This window comes from Equus asinus, chromosome 22 (assembly GCF_041296235.1).
Source record: "Equus asinus isolate D_3611 breed Donkey chromosome 22, EquAss-T2T_v2, whole genome shotgun sequence".
Lineage (NCBI taxonomy): Eukaryota > Metazoa > Chordata > Mammalia > Perissodactyla > Equidae > Equus > Equus asinus.
The window spans coordinates 40,804,633-40,826,164 of NC_091811.1; the positions used below are offsets into that span (position 1 = coordinate 40,804,633).

Below are 21,532 nucleotides of genomic sequence, written 5' to 3' on the forward strand. Positions count from 1 at the left end.
GTATAACTCTGAAATCTTTTAGGGTATACATGTTGCTTGTACAGCAGACCAAAGTAGGGCTTTCTCGGGCAGGGAGGGTAGAAAGACACACTTTAGTGGCTCCCAGGAACACAGCCTCAAGACTTAACAGCAACAGATGAGACTGGCCGAGTAGAATGAGTCAGCTTGTTTTAAGGGGTGAGTTTCAGGCTATGTCTATGAAATTAAAATCTGTAAGTAGTTTTCTAGAAAAACCTATACTTGGGGAAGAAATTAATCAATTACTCGGTTAAAACATTTAATCAAATAACTATATAGTGTTAGTCCATAAATAGAATATAAGTATTTATGTGTGCACATGCACAAACATACATAATGCATATTTGAAACTTGCTTTGTGCCAACTAATTCATTATGTACTCTAGACCAAGGGTCAACAAACTTTTTCTGTAAAGGGCCAGAGGGAAACTATTTTAGTCTTTGCAGGCCAAGGGGCAAAACTGAGAGTGTTACTTCTATAACACGAGAAAACAAATTTCCACAAATTTTTCTTCACAAAATTCAAACTGTAGTAATAATTTTGTATAAATTTTTGTAATATGGTAATAAGAATGGAATTATTTGAGGGGAAGAGAGAGAGCATTTCACTTAATTGGAGTCCAAAGTTCGTGTTCTCTATCATCAAATCGATTTTAAATGTTCGTCTGTAAAAACTCTTATCTCAGGTTCCAGGACAAAGATTGCTGGTCAGTATTTGCCTCTTTGCTATTGCGTTTTTACATGGTTGAAGTTAGTATAGCTTGGTGGTTACAAGTTCAAATGCCGGCACGGCAATTCCCAAATGCGTGATCTTGAGAAAGCTCTTTCATGTCTGAACCTTATAGATAATGAAAGGCGTAACTTCTCAGCGTTGGTGTGAGGATTAGATGAAATAATACATGTAGCAAGCTAGGAAACGTGCCTATATACTCAGCAGTCACAAAATGTTTAACTTTATTTAAATTCGAGGTCTGGCAATGCAAGGAGTTAAAATTGACTTAAATGTTTTCCTATGCTAGTAATTGGTCTGGACAAGTGTTTAAATCATAATTGCAGATGAACCATTTTTGGGACAGTCCCAGGAGACATTTTATAGAAACACATTATACTTTATGAATGTGCCCTTAAGTTGAATTATTTCTCTCTCTGGTTCATTTTGTGTTCAATTTCTGTCTCTCTCACTCTCGCTTTCTATTCATTAAATTTTTCTAGATTGAATCAGCAGAAGTATCTGGAAACAGCGTGGTGTGCAGCTTTCTTCAGTATATGGAGAAGTCCAAGCCTTGGCAGAAAGCTTGGTGTGTGATCCCCAAACAAGACCCTCTCGTGCTGTACATGTATGGTGCCCCCCAGGTATCTAAACCGCGTCCGTCTGCAGGGATTCTGAACTCCGAACCCTCCCACCGCTCCTCTGTGGAAGCGGAGAGCTCAGGCAGTGGCCCTGTGTTTCATTACAATTGAAAAATAATGAGTGACTAAAATTCAAGTGTATTTACTTGAATGGTTGAGTCCTTTGGTGGCCAATCATTTCTTTACCCTGTGAATCGTTTGTCCCCTTCTCTCATTCCTGTTCAGCGGGTTTGAGAAAAGGTGAGTCGAATGAGGAAAGGGCATGAGGAGAAGGGAATGAAGCAGAGGGAGAAGCAAGAAGGAGGAGACTTTATAATAATAGCAAATACAGTAGTTTCCCCTTATTCGCAGTTTTGCCTTCTGCAGTTTTAGTTACCCATGGTCCGAAAATATTAAGTGGAAAATTCCAGAAATAAACAATTCATGAGTGTTAAATTGCACACTGTGCTGAGTAGCATGATGAAATCTCACACCGTCCCACCTGGGATGTGAATCATCCCTTCGTCCAGCATCTCCACACTGTATACACTACCTACTCGCCCGTTAGTCATTTAGTAGCTGTCCTGGGTATCAGATTGACTGTCATGGCATCACAGTGCTTGTGTCGAAGTAACCCTTATTTTACTTAATAATGGCCCCAAAGCACAAGAGCAGTGTTGCTGGCAATTCACATATGCCATAGAGAAGCTGTGAAGTTCTTCCTTTCAGTGAAAAAGTGAATTTCTCGACTTAATAAGGAAAGAAAAAATATTGTATACTGAGGTTGCTAAGATCTAGGATAACTTTTATTACAGTATGTTGTTATAATTGTTCTATTTTATTATTATGGTTGTTCATCTCTTACTGTGCCTAATTTATAAATTAAGCTCTATCATAGGTTTGTATATACAGGATAAAACATAGTATATATAGGTTTTGGTACTGTATGAGGTTTTAGGCATCATTGGGGGGGGTCTTAGAACATACCCCTCATGGATAATGGGGGACTTACTGTAATAGTAAGCCTTTTTTGCCTCAGTAGAGGGATACCTGAAAAAGAAAGGAATTTGAGAGGAAGGGGAATTTAAATCAACCTTGGATGAACTCTATCCAGTAACAATTTTTGAGTACCATGTTTGCATGGATCTGAGATAAATCTAGGAGAACAGACAAGCAGCTTTGCCGTCTGCCCAGAGCAGCACCAGGCACTGTGGATTGTGTTGTGCTTAAAAAACAAACAACACTTAAACCCATTGTACGTTCACCTGGAAATGTACAAAATCTTAAATGTCCCTGTTGTATTTTAGCCTATATCTACATTGAGGGCTAGGAAAAGTTTTTTATTTTCAGATATAGACTAAAAATGCCAAGGTATACATTTTATTCTATTTCACTGTTTTTCCTATAACGTTTTCCTGTCTGTAAATGAATTGATACATGAGTAAATGAAACACCAAATGAAACTGTGCTTGGTCATGAAATCATCATTAACATTCGCTGGTTTTGTACACTGAGATGACTATGCTGTTCTTTCCATTTTCGCATTGAATGGGCTCCCTCACAGAGAGGAGGTGTAGGGTCAATGATTCCTGGCTGATTTAGGTGTCAGCTCTCATTTATTAATTCATTCAGCCAGTATTATCAGTGGCCTCATGTACAGGCAGTGTGCTAATGCTGGAGCACCATCTCTGTCCATGGAGAGCTCACAGTGCCAGTCTGTGTGGAACGGTCATGGGAAAAGAAGTTTAGTAGAAGCTGAATCATGCAGGGTCACGCCTAGTAAGCTAGTACATATCACACTCTTCTGTACCATGTTTCTTCCCTAGGATGTCAGAGCTCAGGCCACCATTCCACTCCTGGGTTATGTTGTGGACGATATGCCACGGAGTGCAGACCTGCCACACAGTTTCAAACTGACCCAGTCCAAGTCTGTGCACAGCTTTGCCGCAGACAGTGAGGAACTGAAACAGAAATGGCTGAAAATCATCCGTTTAGCTGTCACAGGTGAGACACCAGATGGTCCTAATGAGCATCCAGCCACCTTGGACGATCATCCTGATCCTAAGAGAAAATCAGAGTGCTGAACTCCAGGGCCGACCACGGCATGGCGGGGGCTCCAGATTTACAGCTCAAGACATTCCCAGCTCTCCTTGTTCATCTCTTAGCACTTTATGTTGAAAAATATAGGCTCATAAATGCATCTCTTGGGGGACTATTTTCATATGTTTATGTGCTCTTGGTGAAATTAATGTGCAGAGCCATTCTACCGATAAAAGTTTGAAATAATGTGAAAAATGGAGCATTTTTAATGAGATATTCCTTGAACATGTGCTTTTGTCTTGAAGAAAATGGTATCAATTGAGTCTATCACCATCAGGTTAGAATAGGCCACTTTCATTTAAGAAACCCTTTAATGTCTTCTCTTTCACATGTAGGACTTGTAACAGTTTGAAAGATATACCTCTCTGTTGCCAAATTAGATCCATGGTAAAAAAAAAATACAGGGACAGTTTAGACTATAATATTAACTTATTTAATTTAGGTTATAAAGCTCAACTGCATAAATAACATATGTTCTTTTAAAACAAAAGAAAAAGGACAAATTGTTGGTGTTCAAATTTCCAACTTATTAAGAAAAGATAATACTTGTTTTTGTAGAAATACTCCTAAGAATGAAATATCCTAAGTATATAGCAATTATGTGTATATAGTATTAAATATAAATATAAAAATATATATACTATACATGCTTTTCTCTTCGGCTTTAGGTTCATACTTGTCTCTAATTTATTTTTTAAATATAAAGCATGTTTCATCTTGGAATTGAGCAGTGTTCTAAACTTAAGAAATGTTTTTGATGATTTCTGTTTAACTGATTGACATCTAAGGTTATTGATATTTTTATAATAAAAAGTAATTTATGTGGCATGGGATATATTAGTGAATTCCAACAGTATTTTTAAAGTACTATTCTTTTGTTCTGTGCCTATTTAAAACAGTGCCTCTCTTTGAAGGTGCTAATGATACCTATTTAAATATAAGATGAGGGTTTAATTAATGCTTCAGTCTTGATTATTCTGAGATAAAGTGCATCTTGGTCACTGGGATGGTCAGGTCATACAGGTTATTTTACCTTTTACAATCTTAGTTGTTGCAGCAGTTAATATCAGCATGTACAAAAACTTTCACCAAAACCTAAACCGTACAAGATACCTGACCTTACACAGAACTGGGACATATGGAAACTACATTTATTGTAATGTTTCTCTTTTCTATAAGACTGTTAAGCGGGGTTAAATGAGGACTATGTATAATTAACACTTAAGATAACTGTGTGGGCCTATTCCTTTGTCAGATATGAAACAAAATTCACATGTGATAATCCATGTTTGAGGGAGGTAGATAGATATTAAAGGAAGTTTATGCTCAACCCTTTAAACCACCTCACTAAAGTGAAGGAGGGACACAATATTGAAAAGCAATATTTTAATGGCAGAATTTGGGAAGGAACAAGATGATTGAAGAGAGTATAAGCATTTTTTTTTCTTTTATCCTCTGGTGAATTTTTTTTCCTGCCTTTTCTCCCCATGTCCCCCCAGTACATAGTTGTATATTTCAGTTGTGGGTCCTTCTATTTGTGGCATATGGGATGCCGCCTCAGCATAGCCTGACGAGTGGTGCCATGTCCGCGCCCGGGATCTGAACCGGCAAAACCTTGGGCCACCAAAGCAGAGTGCACGAACTTAACCACTCGGCTTCCAGGCCGGCCCCTCTCCGGTGAATTTTAATAGATAGAATATGATTCCTTGTCATGGAGGCTGCTCTTCATTATATAGTAAATTAGATCTCTTTTTTTTTTTCCCGTTTACCCTGTCGTGCTCCAAACATTATCACTTTTTAACGCATCAGTATGCTAGAAATCCACAAGAATGACCCCACTATCCTTGGCCTTTGGGGATTACATTTTAAATGTAGAATGGATTCACTCAGAATTTGAGATTGCCACACATTTATTCAGGCCCTGTTGTTTTAAGAAATATTTGAAATATCCCCTTTTTTGCCCCAACCCCAAAGGAGCAGATAGATTAATTATGGCTGACATAATTAGGTTGCCTTCCTCCGTAAAAGGAGAGCCAGCCATGATCCATTAACATTAAACCAAATACTTGTATTTGGAACCAAAAAGAGATAAATGTAGTTTCTTAGGCCCTATTATATCAGGGACAGACTAAAAAAATTTTACATTGCTTCTCTTTTCTAGTTGTGTGTGTGTACACAACATGTGTGTTAGGGTAATTGTTGAGAAGTTTAAACCATAGCTCTAGATGATGCTTTGACTTTCTTAATCTTAAGAGAAGCAATAAAAATGTAGAATGATTATCATGGGAAGATGACTTTTGTAAATGTGGATAGTACGATAGAAATGTAAGGGCCAATTAGAACATTTATGGGGTAGATTATTTTTGAAAACTATTTTAAACAACAAGACGACTACACTTTCCATACCATTAAGTTCTTCTCCTGGAATGGAAGTAACACGGACACATTCGAGTTTTGGCTCAATAATAATTGATGTTATTTAATTTAGATTATCAAAAGAATACTCATGTAAAGAGGATATTTATTACGCTCTTAATATCATCTTTAATGTTTTCAAAAAAAATTAGAAATATTAGTATTAGAAGAAAATTTCTGGTTATCCAGTCATCACCTTTGCATTGCACCCATGTTCTTTAGCCAAGCACAAAGAGAAGCAGTGAAGCAGCCTTATCTGCTTTTTTATTAAAGAATCACTAATGCTTTTACTTGGAGGAAGGCAAAAGATACTTAGCCATTTAGTAAGCATGCAACTAAATCAAAAGACTTCAAAGTGTGATTGGTTACAAGAATAATCGATGTCTTTTGCCTTCCAAGACACCTAGCAGTCATGACAAATTGAACCTAAAACAATAATTGATTGTTTTCCTGTTGAAACCAACATTCCATATGGGTCTTATTCTTTATTTTCTCTAATTTGGTGCTTTCTGAGTCATCTTTTCTTTAAAGTGCCCTTCCTACAAACTTAAAAAATAGTTCTTTGATAAAAACTGCTATTCATTATAAACCATTCCAATTTTTTAAACGTAAATTTTGCTTTATTGAAAGTCTACCATTTGGTATATTAAGGATGAAATGTAGTGCAGACTTATCTCCAGGTTTTAAGTGGAGCTCAATAATGAAAAATGCCACCAGCCACTTTTGTAACAATGGCATCTATAATGCCATCATGTATGCAAGCAATAAAACTCTTCAGGGTGTGTTTTTATACTGAAATTTTAATATGAATGCCCCTAGTCACAAGGATATAGAGAATTGACTTCTTGAAGTGATACTGTAATTTAAATTGCTCCATATGCGGAAGCAAAAGTGTATCAGGGCAGAGGGCATTATTCTTTAGATTCAAATAACTATCAAAAGCATTTTTACTTTTGCGAAGGGTATGGATGGTGAAACAATTAAAGCACATCTGCACTACTTTATCAAGCTACATGTCATTTTCCATGAAGTTTAATACCACATACAGGTTGGTGTACTTATCTTCGCTGAGTGACCTACCCCAATTTTTAAAAAAAAATACCCCAACTTAAAAAAATTATCAAACTTTTTAAAAGAACTAACCCTTTAAAGGTACCCTGTCCCCATAAATAGATATACATTTGGATTTTTGAAAACAATATTTGTTGTAGTCATAAGTATATAATGAAAACTACACACTTCATAGTACTGCAGGGTTGTTAAGGATTCATTTATGCCTTCTAAAAACCTCATATCAAAAATAATTCTGTGAGTTATAATTGTATGTTCCTTTTTCTTGTCTACTTTGTGGAAACAGGGTGCTTTTTTTCCCCTCCAAATTTTAGATCTTATTTCTGGTTATATTCAAAGCCTTAAGTTCTTATTCTGAGCGTATTGTCTGTGATAACTCTAATAATGATCTTTCAAGGCTGGATGTATCCTGAGGAAAAGGCACCAACAGGAGCAAATAAACTTCTAGGGAACAAATGTCTTATTTTTTGCAGGTATCCTTGCTATAATGCAGAATAGAAGATTAATTAAAATTTCCTACATCACGTGATGTTCGTGTTAGCGGGTCTAAGATTAAGCACATGGTATTTATAAGCTAAAATTAATTCAAAGGAAAGAATGTTAAATTTTGTATTCTTCAAGAATGTATTAATATAAAAACTGTGGCTAACCAGTTCTTATTCTTAGGATTTTAGTGACGTCTGTAGTGGATCATGTTACTTCTCCATTCTCATCCAATTTTGGTAGAAACAAATTGCTTTTTATTTTCATATTACTATCTATTATAGATTCTCCTGATTTAGAAAATAAAAGTATGATATATAAAGACCTCTAGATCTACTTTAAATACCCTTTCTGTGATTTTATGCATATATGTATATATGCAAAAACACCATTGATTTCCAATTCTGTTTTTCCACAGGAATGAAATTTTTTTTAGAAACTGTTCTTTTTAATTTAAATATTTTAACATAAATTATTTACATGAATTTTTAGTATAATTCATTCTTATATATGCCCCATAATCATGTCATGAGAAGATAACTTTGCTTTCTTTAATGATATGGTGGGGAGGAATAAGATTAGGAATTGAAACAAGCCAGAATGAACAGAGGTGGACAGAAAGATACTGCTGGTTTCCAGATCAGAGCAATGTCTGTTAAGAGAAAAGTCCTTAAACTGCAGAAGGGATATAAACTATCAAATATAAATCTACGTAATTGCTTACTCATAGGATCCACTGCACCTGGGCCTTTCACCTTGGCCTCTAAATTATACCATTAGTATCTTGGCCATTACTTTGTTTTTCCTTTAGGCTTTAAAACATAATAATTTCATTCTATTGGGCCATTTTCTGCCCAGCTTACTGAGGTAAACTCTCTAAAGCCAATCGTGGTTTTCTACTGTCTGCACTGAACGTTTGGTAGAATGCAGTGTCTTCTGTGTTTTGAGATGAAATAGCACACGGCTTCTACAAGATAGTTTTTAAGTCATTGGGGTCACTAAGAGTCATATGATGGTCACCCCTTCCTAAAATTCATTATAGATGGAATGAGTGAGATTAGGCAGATTTAGCGAAAAATAAAAAAAAAACTCATTGTAGCATATTTTAATAAGTGAATACCAAATACATAGAGTAATATATATAGGTTTGAGAAGAAACATAATAGTCTGTGGGGGCCATTATGATAATGGAGTTGCATTATATATTACACATTGTATGGATGTTGGAATGTATCACTTTGGGGGAGTCTCCCTTCATTAGCAATCATGTCTGTATGTAAAACTTTGGGGTTGTTTGTGTTTTGTTTTGTTTTTTTACCAAACTAGCATTTCATTTTGTGAGTGACAATTGACTGATATTTTTGAATAAGTGTTATCTGGGCTTTTGAATTGTTGACTGATCAGTTTGAAAAGGTATGTTAGAATTTTAGAGTTAACTCAAATGTGAAAAGTGTACACAAAAAGTAATTTTTGTTTTCTAGCTATATCAATGTAAAAAACTTGCAGATAGTGTATATATTGTGTAACATATGTATATTTGGTCATAAAGGCAGAGAATTAGAAACATTGTAAAATTAAGCACTTTAATTCCTATTAAATATTAAACATTTGTATCTTGTAAATAAATACATCCTTAAATGAATTCGGAAGACTCGTGTTATTTCAGCTAGGATTATGTATGTTCAGTTCACAATTATTTTGGTTGTCAGAAATTTGAGTTGGTTCAGAAAAAAGTTACTCCAAAGGGTACTGATGCTCTTTCCCACCTCCAGTCCCGCCAAAACCTGTGTGAAGTCTTTCAAGAATAAAGCTTGTGACAGAAGCCAGGGTCCCCTAGGTGTAGAGACGGGGGCTTCTCCCTGTGATAACTCCAAAGGTAGATCTCCAGGAACCAGTAAAACAGTGCTGCTCTGTTTTCTGGGAAATGACGGCTTTCCTCCATAGTAGTGATATTGGCCTCCATTGTTCAGTCTTACATAGTGAAACAGAGGTGGAAATGGAAGTCAAAAGCACTGTGTTTGAGTCTTTCTTAGTCCTGCTATTACTTGTTATGTGACCTTACACAATTTACCTGAATCCCAGTAATAAACTCTTATGGTCATTCCAGGAAATAAGAAAAAGACACTTGATGACTACAAAGCACTATACAAATGGCATTTCATGGAACACTTCACTGGGTTTCATTCAGTTATCTTATTGTCTTTAATTTAAAAAATAAAAGATATTCCAAAAAGGTAATCTTAAATGACTTCAGTATGATTTCATAAGTAAAACATTCCAGAGATAATCCTTTTTAGAATTTTTTTTTTTTGGAGGAAGACTGGCCCTGAGCCAACATCCGTGTGCCCATCTTCCTCCATTTTATATGTGGGTCTCCTACCACAGCATGTGGTGCCATGTCCACAGCCGGGATCCGAACCAGCGAACCCCAGACCGCCAAAGTGGAACATGCACACTGCGCCACCAGGCTGGCCCCCTTTTTAGAATTTTATTACCTTTTTTAGGCCTTGAAGAACTAATTTGTTAATTGATGCTTACAAGCAATTGGCATCAGCTGAAGAATTCTTTAAACTAAATGTTGCCCTTGGCTCATCAATATGACTTGTTTGGGTCCACCTTACACAGAGTGGAAATGGTAGCGAGAGCCAGTGTGGCATACTTCAGAGCTGCTCAAACTCTCAAGTACAAGGAATCACTTGGGGATCTTACTAAAATGCAGATTCTGATTTAGCAAGGTCTGTGATGATGCGGTTCTAACGGGGTCTACGGTAATGTTGTTTCTCAAACCGTCCTTGGAGTAGCAAGCTCACAGTGGGAGGACTGTCCTAGACAGACAACTGGCTGGAAATCCTTGGCTCTGCCACTTACTGTTTGTGACTTTAGGCACAAACTTTTCCTTGAAAAGTTGTGGGACTTAAATTAGACAATATTATAGTATATTGCCCGGCCCCATGAGACATTCAGCACATAATTGTTAATATTATTAATAGAGATCATTTAGTTAATGCAAAAGTTTGCAGCCCTGACTATACATGAGTCACCTGGGGAGTAGTTAAACAGAAGGATGCCCTGGCCTCACCCTCAGAAATCTTATTTGTCAGGGTTGGGCTGTGGGCATTAGTATTTTCAGAAATTGCCCAGGTGATCCTGATGGGAAACCTCATTTGGGAAACACTGATGGCATATTTACTCCGCGCTCGGTCCTTTGTTAAGCATTCTAAACGTACGTTATCTCTCTCAAGCCTCCCGACAGAGCTTCAAGATTTTCAGGTAAGGAAACGGGTTTAGAGAGGTTAAGTAATGTGTCACTCAGCTCTTGGTGTCCTCCCTCACCCAGGTTAGTACCATGTTCAATCACTACGATCAGACCTTTGCATTCACTCAACTGCCTTGTCCCTCTCTAGCTTTATCTTACTTGCTTGGCAAAACCAAAACCTGGTTTACTCACCTGTGTCTTCCCCATGCCCACACCCATGTAGCTGAACAAAATGAACAACGACACTCATTGATCTCGCTTTAAATTCATTACTAGATTACTATTTCACACCTCCTCTCTCCTCAAATCTCCAATACCTTCTCCCTCAACCTTGTCCCAACCGATGACCTTTCCTACCTTACTCCGAAAATTAATTGGCAGAGGACTGCCACAGTCTCCAACAACCACATCTAGCCATCTACCAGCACTTGGGTCCACATATTCTTTCTGCCTCTCCATGTTCCTACCTAAATCTGATCCCTCTAAATGTGCACCGTACCTTATCCCCAACTCATGAGCTTCTTAAGGATATTGCTCCAGCCATTGTCCCTTTCTCATACAATATCAATTTTCCCTCTTCACTGGATCTTTCCTTTTTTTTTTTTTAGATTTTTTTTTTTATTTTTCCTTTTTCTCCCCAAAGCCTCCCAGTACATAGTTGTGTATTTTTAGTTGTGGGTCATTCTAGTTGTGGCATGTGGGACACCACCTCAGTATGGCTTCATGAGTGGTGCCATGTCCGCACCCAGGATCCAAACCAGCGAAACCCTGGGCTGCCGCAGGGGACCACACGAACTTAACCACTCAGCCACAGGGCCGGCCCCATTCACTGGATCGTTCTATCAGCAAACACACCTGCTATAATTTTTCCCAACTTAAACCTCTTCACTTCCCCTGCCAGCTACCACCCCATTTTCCCACCCTTTTGGAGCAATACTTGAGTTTTCTCTATTTGTCTCCAATTCCTCTCTTCCCATTCTTTCCTGAATGTACTCCAGTCAGACTTTTGCCCCCGTCATTTAACTAAAACTGTGCTTATCAAGGTTACCAATGACTTCCATGTTGCCAAGTACAGTGGTCAATTCAGTTCTCATCTTGACTTATCAGTAGGATTTAACATACTAGATCATGCCCTCCTGCTTAATTCACTTTCTTCCCTTGGCTTGCTAGTCTCCAAACTCTTGGTTTCCTTTCTATTCTTCTGGGCACTTTTTCTTAGTCTCCTTTGCTGTTTTCTACATTTCTTGCAGGCTCCATAGGGGTATCCCAGGGCTAAGTATGTCCTAGGTTCTCTTCTTATCCACAATCATTCCACTGGTGATCACATATACAATCATGCACCGCATAATGATGTTTCCATCAACAATGGACCACGTATACATCAATTCTCCCATAAGATTAATAGCATATAGCCGAGGTATGTAGTAGGCTATACTATCTAGGTTTGCCTAAGTACACCCTATGACATTCACACAATGACAAAATTGCCTAAGGATGCATTTCTCAGAACGTATCCCTGTCGTTAAGTGACACATGACTGTAATTTCATGCTGTTAACTCCCAGTTTTATATCTCCAGCTCTTAGTATTCCTCTGCACACCAGAAATATTTATCTGATTGTCAGTTCTACTTGGATAACTAGTATACATCTCAAATTTAACCTGTCCAAAACTGAACACCTGATCTTTCCCCCATAAAACCTAATCCATCCATAATTTTTCCCACCTCAGTTAACTGCAACCCTGGTTTTCAAGTCACTCAGGCCAAAAGTTTTCATCTTTGACTCCTTTCTTTCTCAGACTACACATTTAGTACATCAGGAAATTCTACTAGCTTAGCTTCAAAATATATCTGGAATCAGATTCTCACCAATTTCACTGCTACCATTCTGGCCTGAACCATCATCATCTCTTGCCTACATCATAGCAATAGTTTTCTAATTAGTCTCAAGGTTTCCAGCCAGACCTCTCCCGTCGTCAAACACACAGCCAGAGGAGTCTGTTAAAACACAAATCAGATCATGTTGCTTCTCTACCCCAATCCCTCCAGGGGCTCCTCATTTCACACAGAATAAAAGCCAAAGTCGTTTGAGTGGCCTCACAAGGCCCTATATGTCTCCTCCCACCAGCACCCTGTACCATATGTCTCCCTGCTTTTCCTTAAGCAAGCCAAGTACAGGTCAGCCTTATAACACATACACTTGCTGTTCCCTCTTCCTGCAATGTCCTTCTCCAGATCTGCACAATTAACATCTTTGCCATTTTAAGGCCTTTGCTCAAATCTCACCAGCACAGTCCCACTTGATCATGATATCTTAGATTACAACTACCTCCACTCCCAACATAGCACTCCCATTCCTCCTTAATCTCATCTGTGTTTCCCATAGTTCATAGTTCTTGTAACAAACTAAATAATTAGCTATTTTTATGTTTATTTTTTATTGTCTATCTATACCTATTAGAATTTAAGCTCCATAACAGTAAGGATTTTTATCTGTTTTGGTCACCGATGTCCCCAATCCCCAGTACAGTGCCTGGCACATTATGGGTACTCAATTAATACTGAATATAAAAGCTAGGTTAGGGGCTGGCCCCGTGGCCAAGTGCTTAAGTTCACGCACTCTGCTTCGGTGGTCCAGGGTTTCGCTGGTTCGGATCCTGGGTACGGACATGGCACTGCTCATGAAGCCATGCTGAGGCGGCATCCCACGTGCCACAACTAGAAGGACCCACAACTAAAAATACACAACTATGTACCTGGGGGGCTTTGGGAGAAAAAGTAAAATTAAAATCTTTAAAAACAAAAACAAAAACGCTAGGTTATATAAAAGAATAAAATGACCAGAACCTTTCTTCCAAACTTTCAAATTATTATGGGTACAGACCTTTGGAATAGAGGCTGAGGGGGAAAGAAATCAACATTTTATATAGCTAAGTTGTTTTAATAACAAAGCCAGATTCCTGATTGTTTAAAACGTAGTCAAGGACTTCAAAATATAATGGCAAAAATATTAGTCAAACTTTGCATGATGGATTCTTGCTTTTCAAAAATCAGTCTGGGGGCCAGCCCCGTGGCCGAGTGGTTGGGTTCCTGCACTCCGCTTCAGCGGCCCAGGGTTTTGCCGGTTCGGATCCTGGGCACGGATATAGCACTGCTCATCAGGCCACGCTGGGGCGGCGTCTCACGTGCCATAACTAGAAGGACCCACAACTAAAATATACAACTATGTGTGTGGGGATTTGGGGAGAAAAAGCAGAAAAAAAAATCAGTCTGAACTCACTATCACCACCATCCCCACAGCACCTGCACTGTGAGGAAATTAGAGACAGCTGGTCACTGTTCCGAAGGAGCCAGAGGCACTGAAAGACACACGTCCTGAGGAAGTGGGGCTGCAGAGTGGACCTGGCCCAGGTTTTGGATAATGAGTGCTTAGTCTGCAGTCACTCTCATAGAGGAAGTGATTCATGTGTTGTTTTGGTTCTGCGTTTAAGTAAAAACAAAGCCAGGTTGCTTTGTCTCAGTAAGGGAAAATGCTTTTATACAGTAAGATTGAACCTTATCGTCCATTATGATATTTTCACAAGAAACAAACAATATTTTTTGATGATCACTTATATATATTGTTATCATACACTGAACTAAGATAATATACTGTGAAAAAAATAAGAATATTGTTTCCATATAGAATCATGTCCAAGGGTGGAAGAAATACCTAAAGATCATCCTAAAGATCATCTTGGAGGTTTTCAATATCTGCTCCAGCAGTGTGTGTCTGGAGTGTGTGTGTGTCTGTGTGTCTGTGTGCTCTTGGGGAGTAGAGAGCAGGCAGGCACAGAATATAGGCAGAATGAACCAAAGGATCCAGGCTTACAGTTATAAATATAGGAGAAGGAACCCTCAATAAAGAAAGATTATTTGCTAAGAAAGTCATGATGCTTTTCTGAGTATACCTTTTTTGTTGGGTTTGACTTTTGAACCATCTCAGTGTTTTACGCATACACACATCATAAAATCAGCTATGGTGAAAAAGCCCAAAAATGGAATACAAATACAAACAAGTGAACCTATCTGTATAGAAAAGAATATCAGATGAATAACATAACCACACTGATGAGACAAATTAGAACTAAGGCAAATTTTGGACACAGTATATTGACTATATATGCTTAGAAGAAAGACAAATAGAATTGCAAACAAATATTGAATTCTAGGTCATTGGTTTGCTTTTCCCAGTGGTACGGCTTAGCATTTCTAACATTACCTTTGCTCTGTTCTAGAAATGAGCAAATAAGTAATATGTTAAGGTTAACGGGAGCCAAGTTTCTCACTGTCAGAGAAGACAGTTACAGTATGGAAAGGGGAACATGATAATAGATCCTGTGTTGCTGGACTAGAATTACAGGTATCAGTATGAACTTGAGATTTTATAAAGAAAGCTAGCTGGGTATAGATAGTTATAGATACGATACATATAGATAGATAGACCTACGTGTGTGTATGTGTACATGTACACACATTTCCTAGCTATCTGCTGGGAGGGTCCAGAAGCAATAACACCCCAATAGCAGGAAGCATATCTATGTTGGTTTCTAAGTGCCATTTGCCACTAAAAGGAACAGGAGCTCCTTGGAAAACTAACTGATTCTAGGGCTGGCTGCGGCAGGGAAAATTCAAGATAAGACTCGGTATGAGATTGTGTTTCAGAAAGTGGGAAAGTGCCCAAAGAATGATAGGGACATATCAGAAGATCCAGAAGCCAGCTTAAGTGCCTCCTACTAGTAAAATCTGGGACAGTTGAAAGTGAAAATAAAAAATGATGGTAGTTATATGTCAATTATATCTCAATAAAGCCAGAGGAAGAAACGATGGTAATGGATTTAAATCCATTGAATGAAACAGAAACACATGAAACTGAACCGATATGAACGAATGGAGAAAAAGAAAAGATTCTTCCCTATAAGGGAATGCAAATAAATAAATAAATGTAGAAGGAATGATGAAGTTAAAAAATTAGCATTTGACAAACAAATTAATTCAGGTAAGAAACATCAACGGACCCTATAACCGGTGGGTGAAAAATTCTTGAGGCCAAGTATCTACATAGTCTCAAAGCTGCCCCCACAAAATTCTTATTAATAACAAAAGGAAAAATAGTAACTTTCCAGTGGAGAAACCTGGTGGGCAGGCCCTTAACCAAGTTAACGTCACCAGTAAGGGCAGACTGGTATCATGGGCCTCGATCTGAGGCTCTGGGGACACACATTACTTCTGTAGTATTCTTGCCAAAGTGCAGAACCTCAATCTAATTATGAGGAAATATCAGATAAACTCAAGCTGAGGAATATTCTACAGAATACCTGGTCTACATTCTTCAAAAATGTTAAGATTAGGGCCGGCCCCGTGGCCGAGTGGTTAAGTTCGCGCCCTCTGCTTCGGAGGCCCGGGGTTTTGCCAGTTCGAATCCTGGGCATGGACATGGCACTGCTCATCAGGCCACGCTGAGGCAGCATCCCACATGCCACAACTAGAAGGACCCACAACTAAAAATACACAACTATATACCAGGGGACTTTGGGAGAAAAAGGAAAAATAAAACCTTTAAAAAAAAAAAAAGCTAAGATTATGAAAGACAAAGACAGACTGGGGAAATTTTCCAGAATAAAGGACTAAAGAGACATGACAACTCAATGCAATGTGTCTGTAATCCTGGATGGGACCTAGGCCAGAATATATTTTTTTCTACTATAAAGGATGTTATTGAGACAATTGGTGAGAAATTAATAACATCTGTAGATTAGATAATCGTTTCTGTTGATTTCCCTGTTTCAGTAATTACAAAGTGATTAAGTAAGAGGATATTGTTCCAGAAAACATAGACTGAAGTCTTTGACAGTGAAGAGCCACCACGTCTGCAACTTACCCTCAAATGGCTCAGAGACAAAGGAGGGAGAGGGAGATGAATGACACAGCCAATATAGTAAACATGTGAATAGAGAATCTGGCTGAAGAGTAGAGTTCTTGTGGTATATTTATAACTTTTCTGTAAGTCTAAATGTATTTCCAAAAAAACTTAATGTTTCTATGGAGTTTACCCTAGTTCTTTATTTTCCTGAATTGTTTGTAAGCCTACATATTGTGATTTTCCTTTTCTTCATCGCCGTACAAATAAAATTGTCTCATAAATTGTCCCAGGAAAAACAATAGTTTGTCTTGAGTCATTCACTGGTTCAACCATTCATTCAATATTTCACTATTAATTGAGTGCTTCCTATATACTGACTGCTGATCGTGTCAATATTAAAGGTCTAGGGTTACTTTGACCATTCAGTTGTGACAGTAGGTTTCTTTTTAAATTTCCCTGAGCACACAACGCTACAACACTATCCTCGTATTTTGTCATTCCTCTAATCAGAAAGTATGTTCTTTGTAAACAAAATACCTGGATATTTAAAAATATATGACCCACACTGTCACAAAATGCATATACGTCAACATTCACAAGGAAAATTTCTGACCTCACACCTGTCAACTGTAATCCAAACTAATGTATGATTTAAAAAATGAAAGAAAAACAGGAGAAGCATCTTATTTTAACCAGAGGTTTTAGAGTGGAAATATGACCAAAGCAATATCTGGAATGTTATAAAATTATACATTGTTTCAAATATACTAAAGGAACTGGTGTTGGTTATTTAAAGTGTTGTTTTGATATATATTAATGATTGGTTTACTTAAGGGAGCCAAGAAAAGCAAATAGATTTTTGGGAGGAAAAATTGTGTGAGATACAAGAAATAACTGGGGTTTGGCCTCGTGGCACAGTGGTTAAGTGGGCATGTTTCACTTGGGCGGCCCGGGGTTCGCTGGTTCAGATCCCAGGTGCGGACATGGCACTGCTTGGCAAGCCATGCTGTGGTAGGCGTCCCACATATAAAGTGGAGGAAGATGGGCACGGATGTGAGCTCAGGGCCAGTCTTCCTCAGCAAAAAGGGGAGGATTGGCAGCGGATGTTAGCTCAGCGCTAATCTTCCTCAAAAAAAAAAAAAAGAAAGAAAGAAAGAAAGAACAAACTGAGTAAATCTGCGACCCTTCCAACTTCCAGAGCTCCTGCACGCATTTGGGCTTTTCAAAGAGAGACCAGAGGCTGCATAAGTGACACTCGCTAACGTATTTTTGTTGGAAAAAAATGCAATTCCACAAAGGCTCTGAGCTTCCATTGTTTTCAAACTGCAATAGAAAAAGTGTAAATAGGACAAGTTATACATTTCAGGATTCAGAAACCAAAGCAAGAAAACCATGAAACCTGTATAAGAATAGAGCAGAAAAGCAGGCTTCAAGCAGCCAAAGTAAAGATCAATGTCCAAAGTCTAAAAATAAAACAGTGGAATCCTGAGTGATTTTATCTTAACCTTTGTTCTCTGTATTTCCCATTTTTTTCTGAAGTCTAAAAATATATTTAGAAGTTAAGAAGAAACACACTATTATTAAGGAACTACAGACATGCCACCTAAGAATGTGCCACCAGCCCCTGGTAGCAGTCAGCCACCTGTGCATGATAGCTTGCCAATAGTGGTGCCAGCAGGGCAGACCCAAAATTCCTCTTGGCTTCGGGGTATTAATCTGGCAGTTAAGCTGGGCTCCACCCAGAAGAGAGAATCCCCAGCTCCCGCACTTTGTATAACTATTTGTCACCTGAGCCTCAATTACATAGATTATATTATACAGCTGCTGCTTAGATCTTAGTATTCAACAGACTCCTGGCCAAGAAACAACCAAAACACACCAAATAAAAATTCCCTCAGCTTCTGCCAATAACCCTGCTCTACATAAGCTTGAAAGAGGCCAGGGATCAGGGCCAGATGTGACATACAGGCTCCCAGGTAAAGTAATAATTTGGTGCCTCTTAAAATTCATACTCTTTAAATATTTGTTTAACATTTATTTAGAAGAGAGAAGGAACGGGCAGAGAAGGACTTCTAGGGGCAGCTGGAAACCTCTTCTATTCTACTCTGTGTTCCTCAGTTTTGGCAGGAGAGTTGTATATACTTACTATTCACAAAATAAAAAGATGGAAATCAGTTGGACCCAGTTTCACTAGAAAGCAGTTTAGGGACCATTTACTTTTGCTCAAGAGCACTCCCTGGAGGTTTCAAACTATGACAGACAAAGCACATTCTGTACTCTGACAGGAGTAAATATACAATTTTCTCCATAGCACTCTTTTCCATCATGACTAGAGCTCATTGATACTTTAGCATCCTTTATACAATGGCAACATGAGTGGCTCCCCTGCTAGCCCACCCCTTCATCCAGCTCTGCTGGGAAGAACAGTCAACCATGCAGCTGCCCTATGGTCCTGTCAATTGCCTTTGCCCCCTCGACTCTGTCCTTGTATTCTCCTTCCCTTAAGAACAGCAGAGCAAACTCCGCAAGTGTGTCCACCTCACCAGTCATAACTGAATCCAAGGGATAGAGCACCACAGCTCAGTCTTGAGCTGGGATCCCCAAATTATAGATATCTCTTTATAAAATAGGGATGCACTATACCTAGCCTGGGGTCTTGTTAATTTCATTTAACATCATACTCTAAGCACTTTATCTTCAAAAGCAGTTTTACATAGTCATAGTCAGCATTTGAGGGCTTGCTATGTGCTAGACACTATTCTAAGGACTTTACATGAATTATTTAATTTATACTTCACCACAATTTATCAAATTTGCTATTCCTCGTTTTTCACTAGTTTAAGTAATGCTTCAAAGAACATCTTTAACTTGCTATTGAACGTTCCCTCTGTGACTGAGGTTAGATGTCACTGGAAACTTCACAGGCAGGTGGTTCAACTGAGAGGAGAGAGTGGGAGGAAGTAACACCTGAGAATCGTGTGGGACGTGCATTGAAAAATGCATACCTAGCCCACTGCTGCAATTTTGTTGTGCCTGGGGCATGCGCTGGCAGGTGGACAAAGATGTATAATTTTCTGTACAAATGATTCTGATTCATCCCCTCTTCCTCTACCTGCCCACCCCCATTCTTATGAACCACTGTGATAGTTAAAAGTGAGGGAAGAACATTAGTCTTCAGGGTTACACTTAGGCCATGAGCCCTGTTCAGATGCGATCTCAATGCTCTGGCTTGCTCTCTGGGACCTCACACCCTCTTACTCTCCACCCAGCAACCCAAAGGCTTCACTGAGTGTCTCTGGGGTAAGTTTCAGCCTGTGTCAGGGTGACTAGAATGAAAACAGAGAGAGCTATCCAGCTGAAAACGAGAAAGGAATGAAAGGATCCACAAAAAGCCTTTCTAAAGCAGTAAAACGTTTATAAAGGAGAAAGGAAACTGGGGGGTGGCCAGGGTGTATTCCCAGTCTTTGCCTCCTCACACTCCAGGGCAGTGTGAGCACTCAACCTGGTTTTCTATCTCCTTTCTTCTCCATCTCCAGGAACGTTTGGAGATAGTTTTGGGTGTCACAACTGGGAGGGGCATAGTGCTACTGGCATCTAGTGAGTAGAGGCCAGGGATGCTGCTGCACATCCTGTGGTACAGAAGACAGTGCCCTCATAACAAAGCATGTTCCAGCCCCAAATCTCAGCAGTGCTGAAGTTGAGAGGCCCTGCTCCAGAGCCTTTACTTTCCTACAACCCTCTCCTCCTTTCGTCTGTCCCCTTTCTTGTGCTATTTCCCTTGGGTCCAAATGGAAGGATAATGACATCTAGCTAGAATGCTTTATGGACCTCAAGTAGTGTCCCTCTGTCCTCAGTCTGTAGTTGGTGAGTATTCAGCAATAAGGTCCCTCGAGTAAAGTGACTCCTTATCTCATCTATGAAATCTGGGAACTCATGGAGAGACAAGAATAGCCTAAATACCAGTGGACTGGGAACACGATCTGTGACCTGCAAGGTTTGAGGATCACTGTCCTTAAATAGTCTTGAACTATGACTGCTAAACTTTTGTCTTTCAGAGCCATCTCTATTTCTCTAGCTTAACATTTTCCTAGGATATTCCTCAGCATTGCCATTCCTTGGGGATGACTGGATGATTGGGGGCTATGAATTGGGGCCCCCAAAAACCACTCCTCACCCCCACAACATGTCATTATGATTCGTGTTCCTATTGAACTTGTAAATTCAATGGAGAAATAGAACCGGTGTTAGTCGTTACCTGATAACTTCAGAAACTGATTTTCTGCGAAAATGTATGCCTTGAAGAAAGAAGGCCTCTGTGCATTTTTTTGCTTAAATAATTAAACGATTAGTGTTCTGATCTGAGGGTGTTTTATCACTATTCATTACACCTCATTTCATTTCTTCAGAGCTGTAGGGTAAGACAGAACCCGTAGAAAGGACTTTCAAAGATTTGACAATGACAAAAGGGCACCAGGGCTTCTGACTTTAAAACCTTTCTTCAACACACCTATACTAGAGTTTAAATATACTTCATCTGTGAAGTGAAGAGCTAGGAAGGAAAGAGAGAAGTAGCTGATGTGGGTTCCCATTCAAAGACCTGAACACAGTGCTAAGCGTCTGTGTCTACCATGTTTGGGGGACTATATGAAGCATCTCTTTCATCCTCACAATCTGATAGAGTAGGATGAGAAAACTGAGGCTCAGAACTTTAAGAGAACTCCTCAGGGACATATATCTAAGGAGTGGCCAAGGTAGATTTTAAGCCCAGGTTTATCTGGCTTCAAGGGCCACACAACACTAATAGCTACTGTTATTGAGCACATTTTATGAAAAAAACACTGTTTTAAGCCCTTTATATGTATTATTTTGTTTTAAATCTCACCACTATTCTTTCATGTATGTTCTAGATGAACAAACTGAGGCTCAGAGAGCTTACATCATTCATCCCAGGTTAGAAC

The 21,532-nt window shown here is 38.8% G+C and overlaps 1 protein-coding gene and 1 long non-coding RNA gene across 15 annotated transcripts in view; one reads left to right on the forward strand and one right to left on the reverse strand.

Moving 5' to 3' along the window:
• FGD4 (FYVE, RhoGEF and PH domain containing 4) overlaps nt 1–6,002 on the forward strand; it is a 192,541-nt gene extending 186,539 nt beyond the window's left edge. For all 14 annotated transcript variants that reach the window (XM_014865995.3, XM_070494675.1, XM_070494679.1 and 11 more), the window contains 2 exons: nt 1,231–1,371; nt 3,174–6,002. In XM_014865995.3, coding sequence (XP_014721481.3) covers nt 1,231–1,371; nt 3,174–3,431 — 399 coding nt within the window. In that variant the 3' untranslated portion in view covers nt 3,432–6,002. The remainder of the gene's footprint in view (nt 1–1,230; nt 1,372–3,173) is intronic.
• The window catches only part of LOC106846944 (uncharacterized), a 92,551-nt gene that overhangs the window by 60,430 nt on the left and 10,589 nt on the right, over nt 1–21,532 (reverse strand). The gene's annotated exons all lie outside the window — the stretch shown is intronic.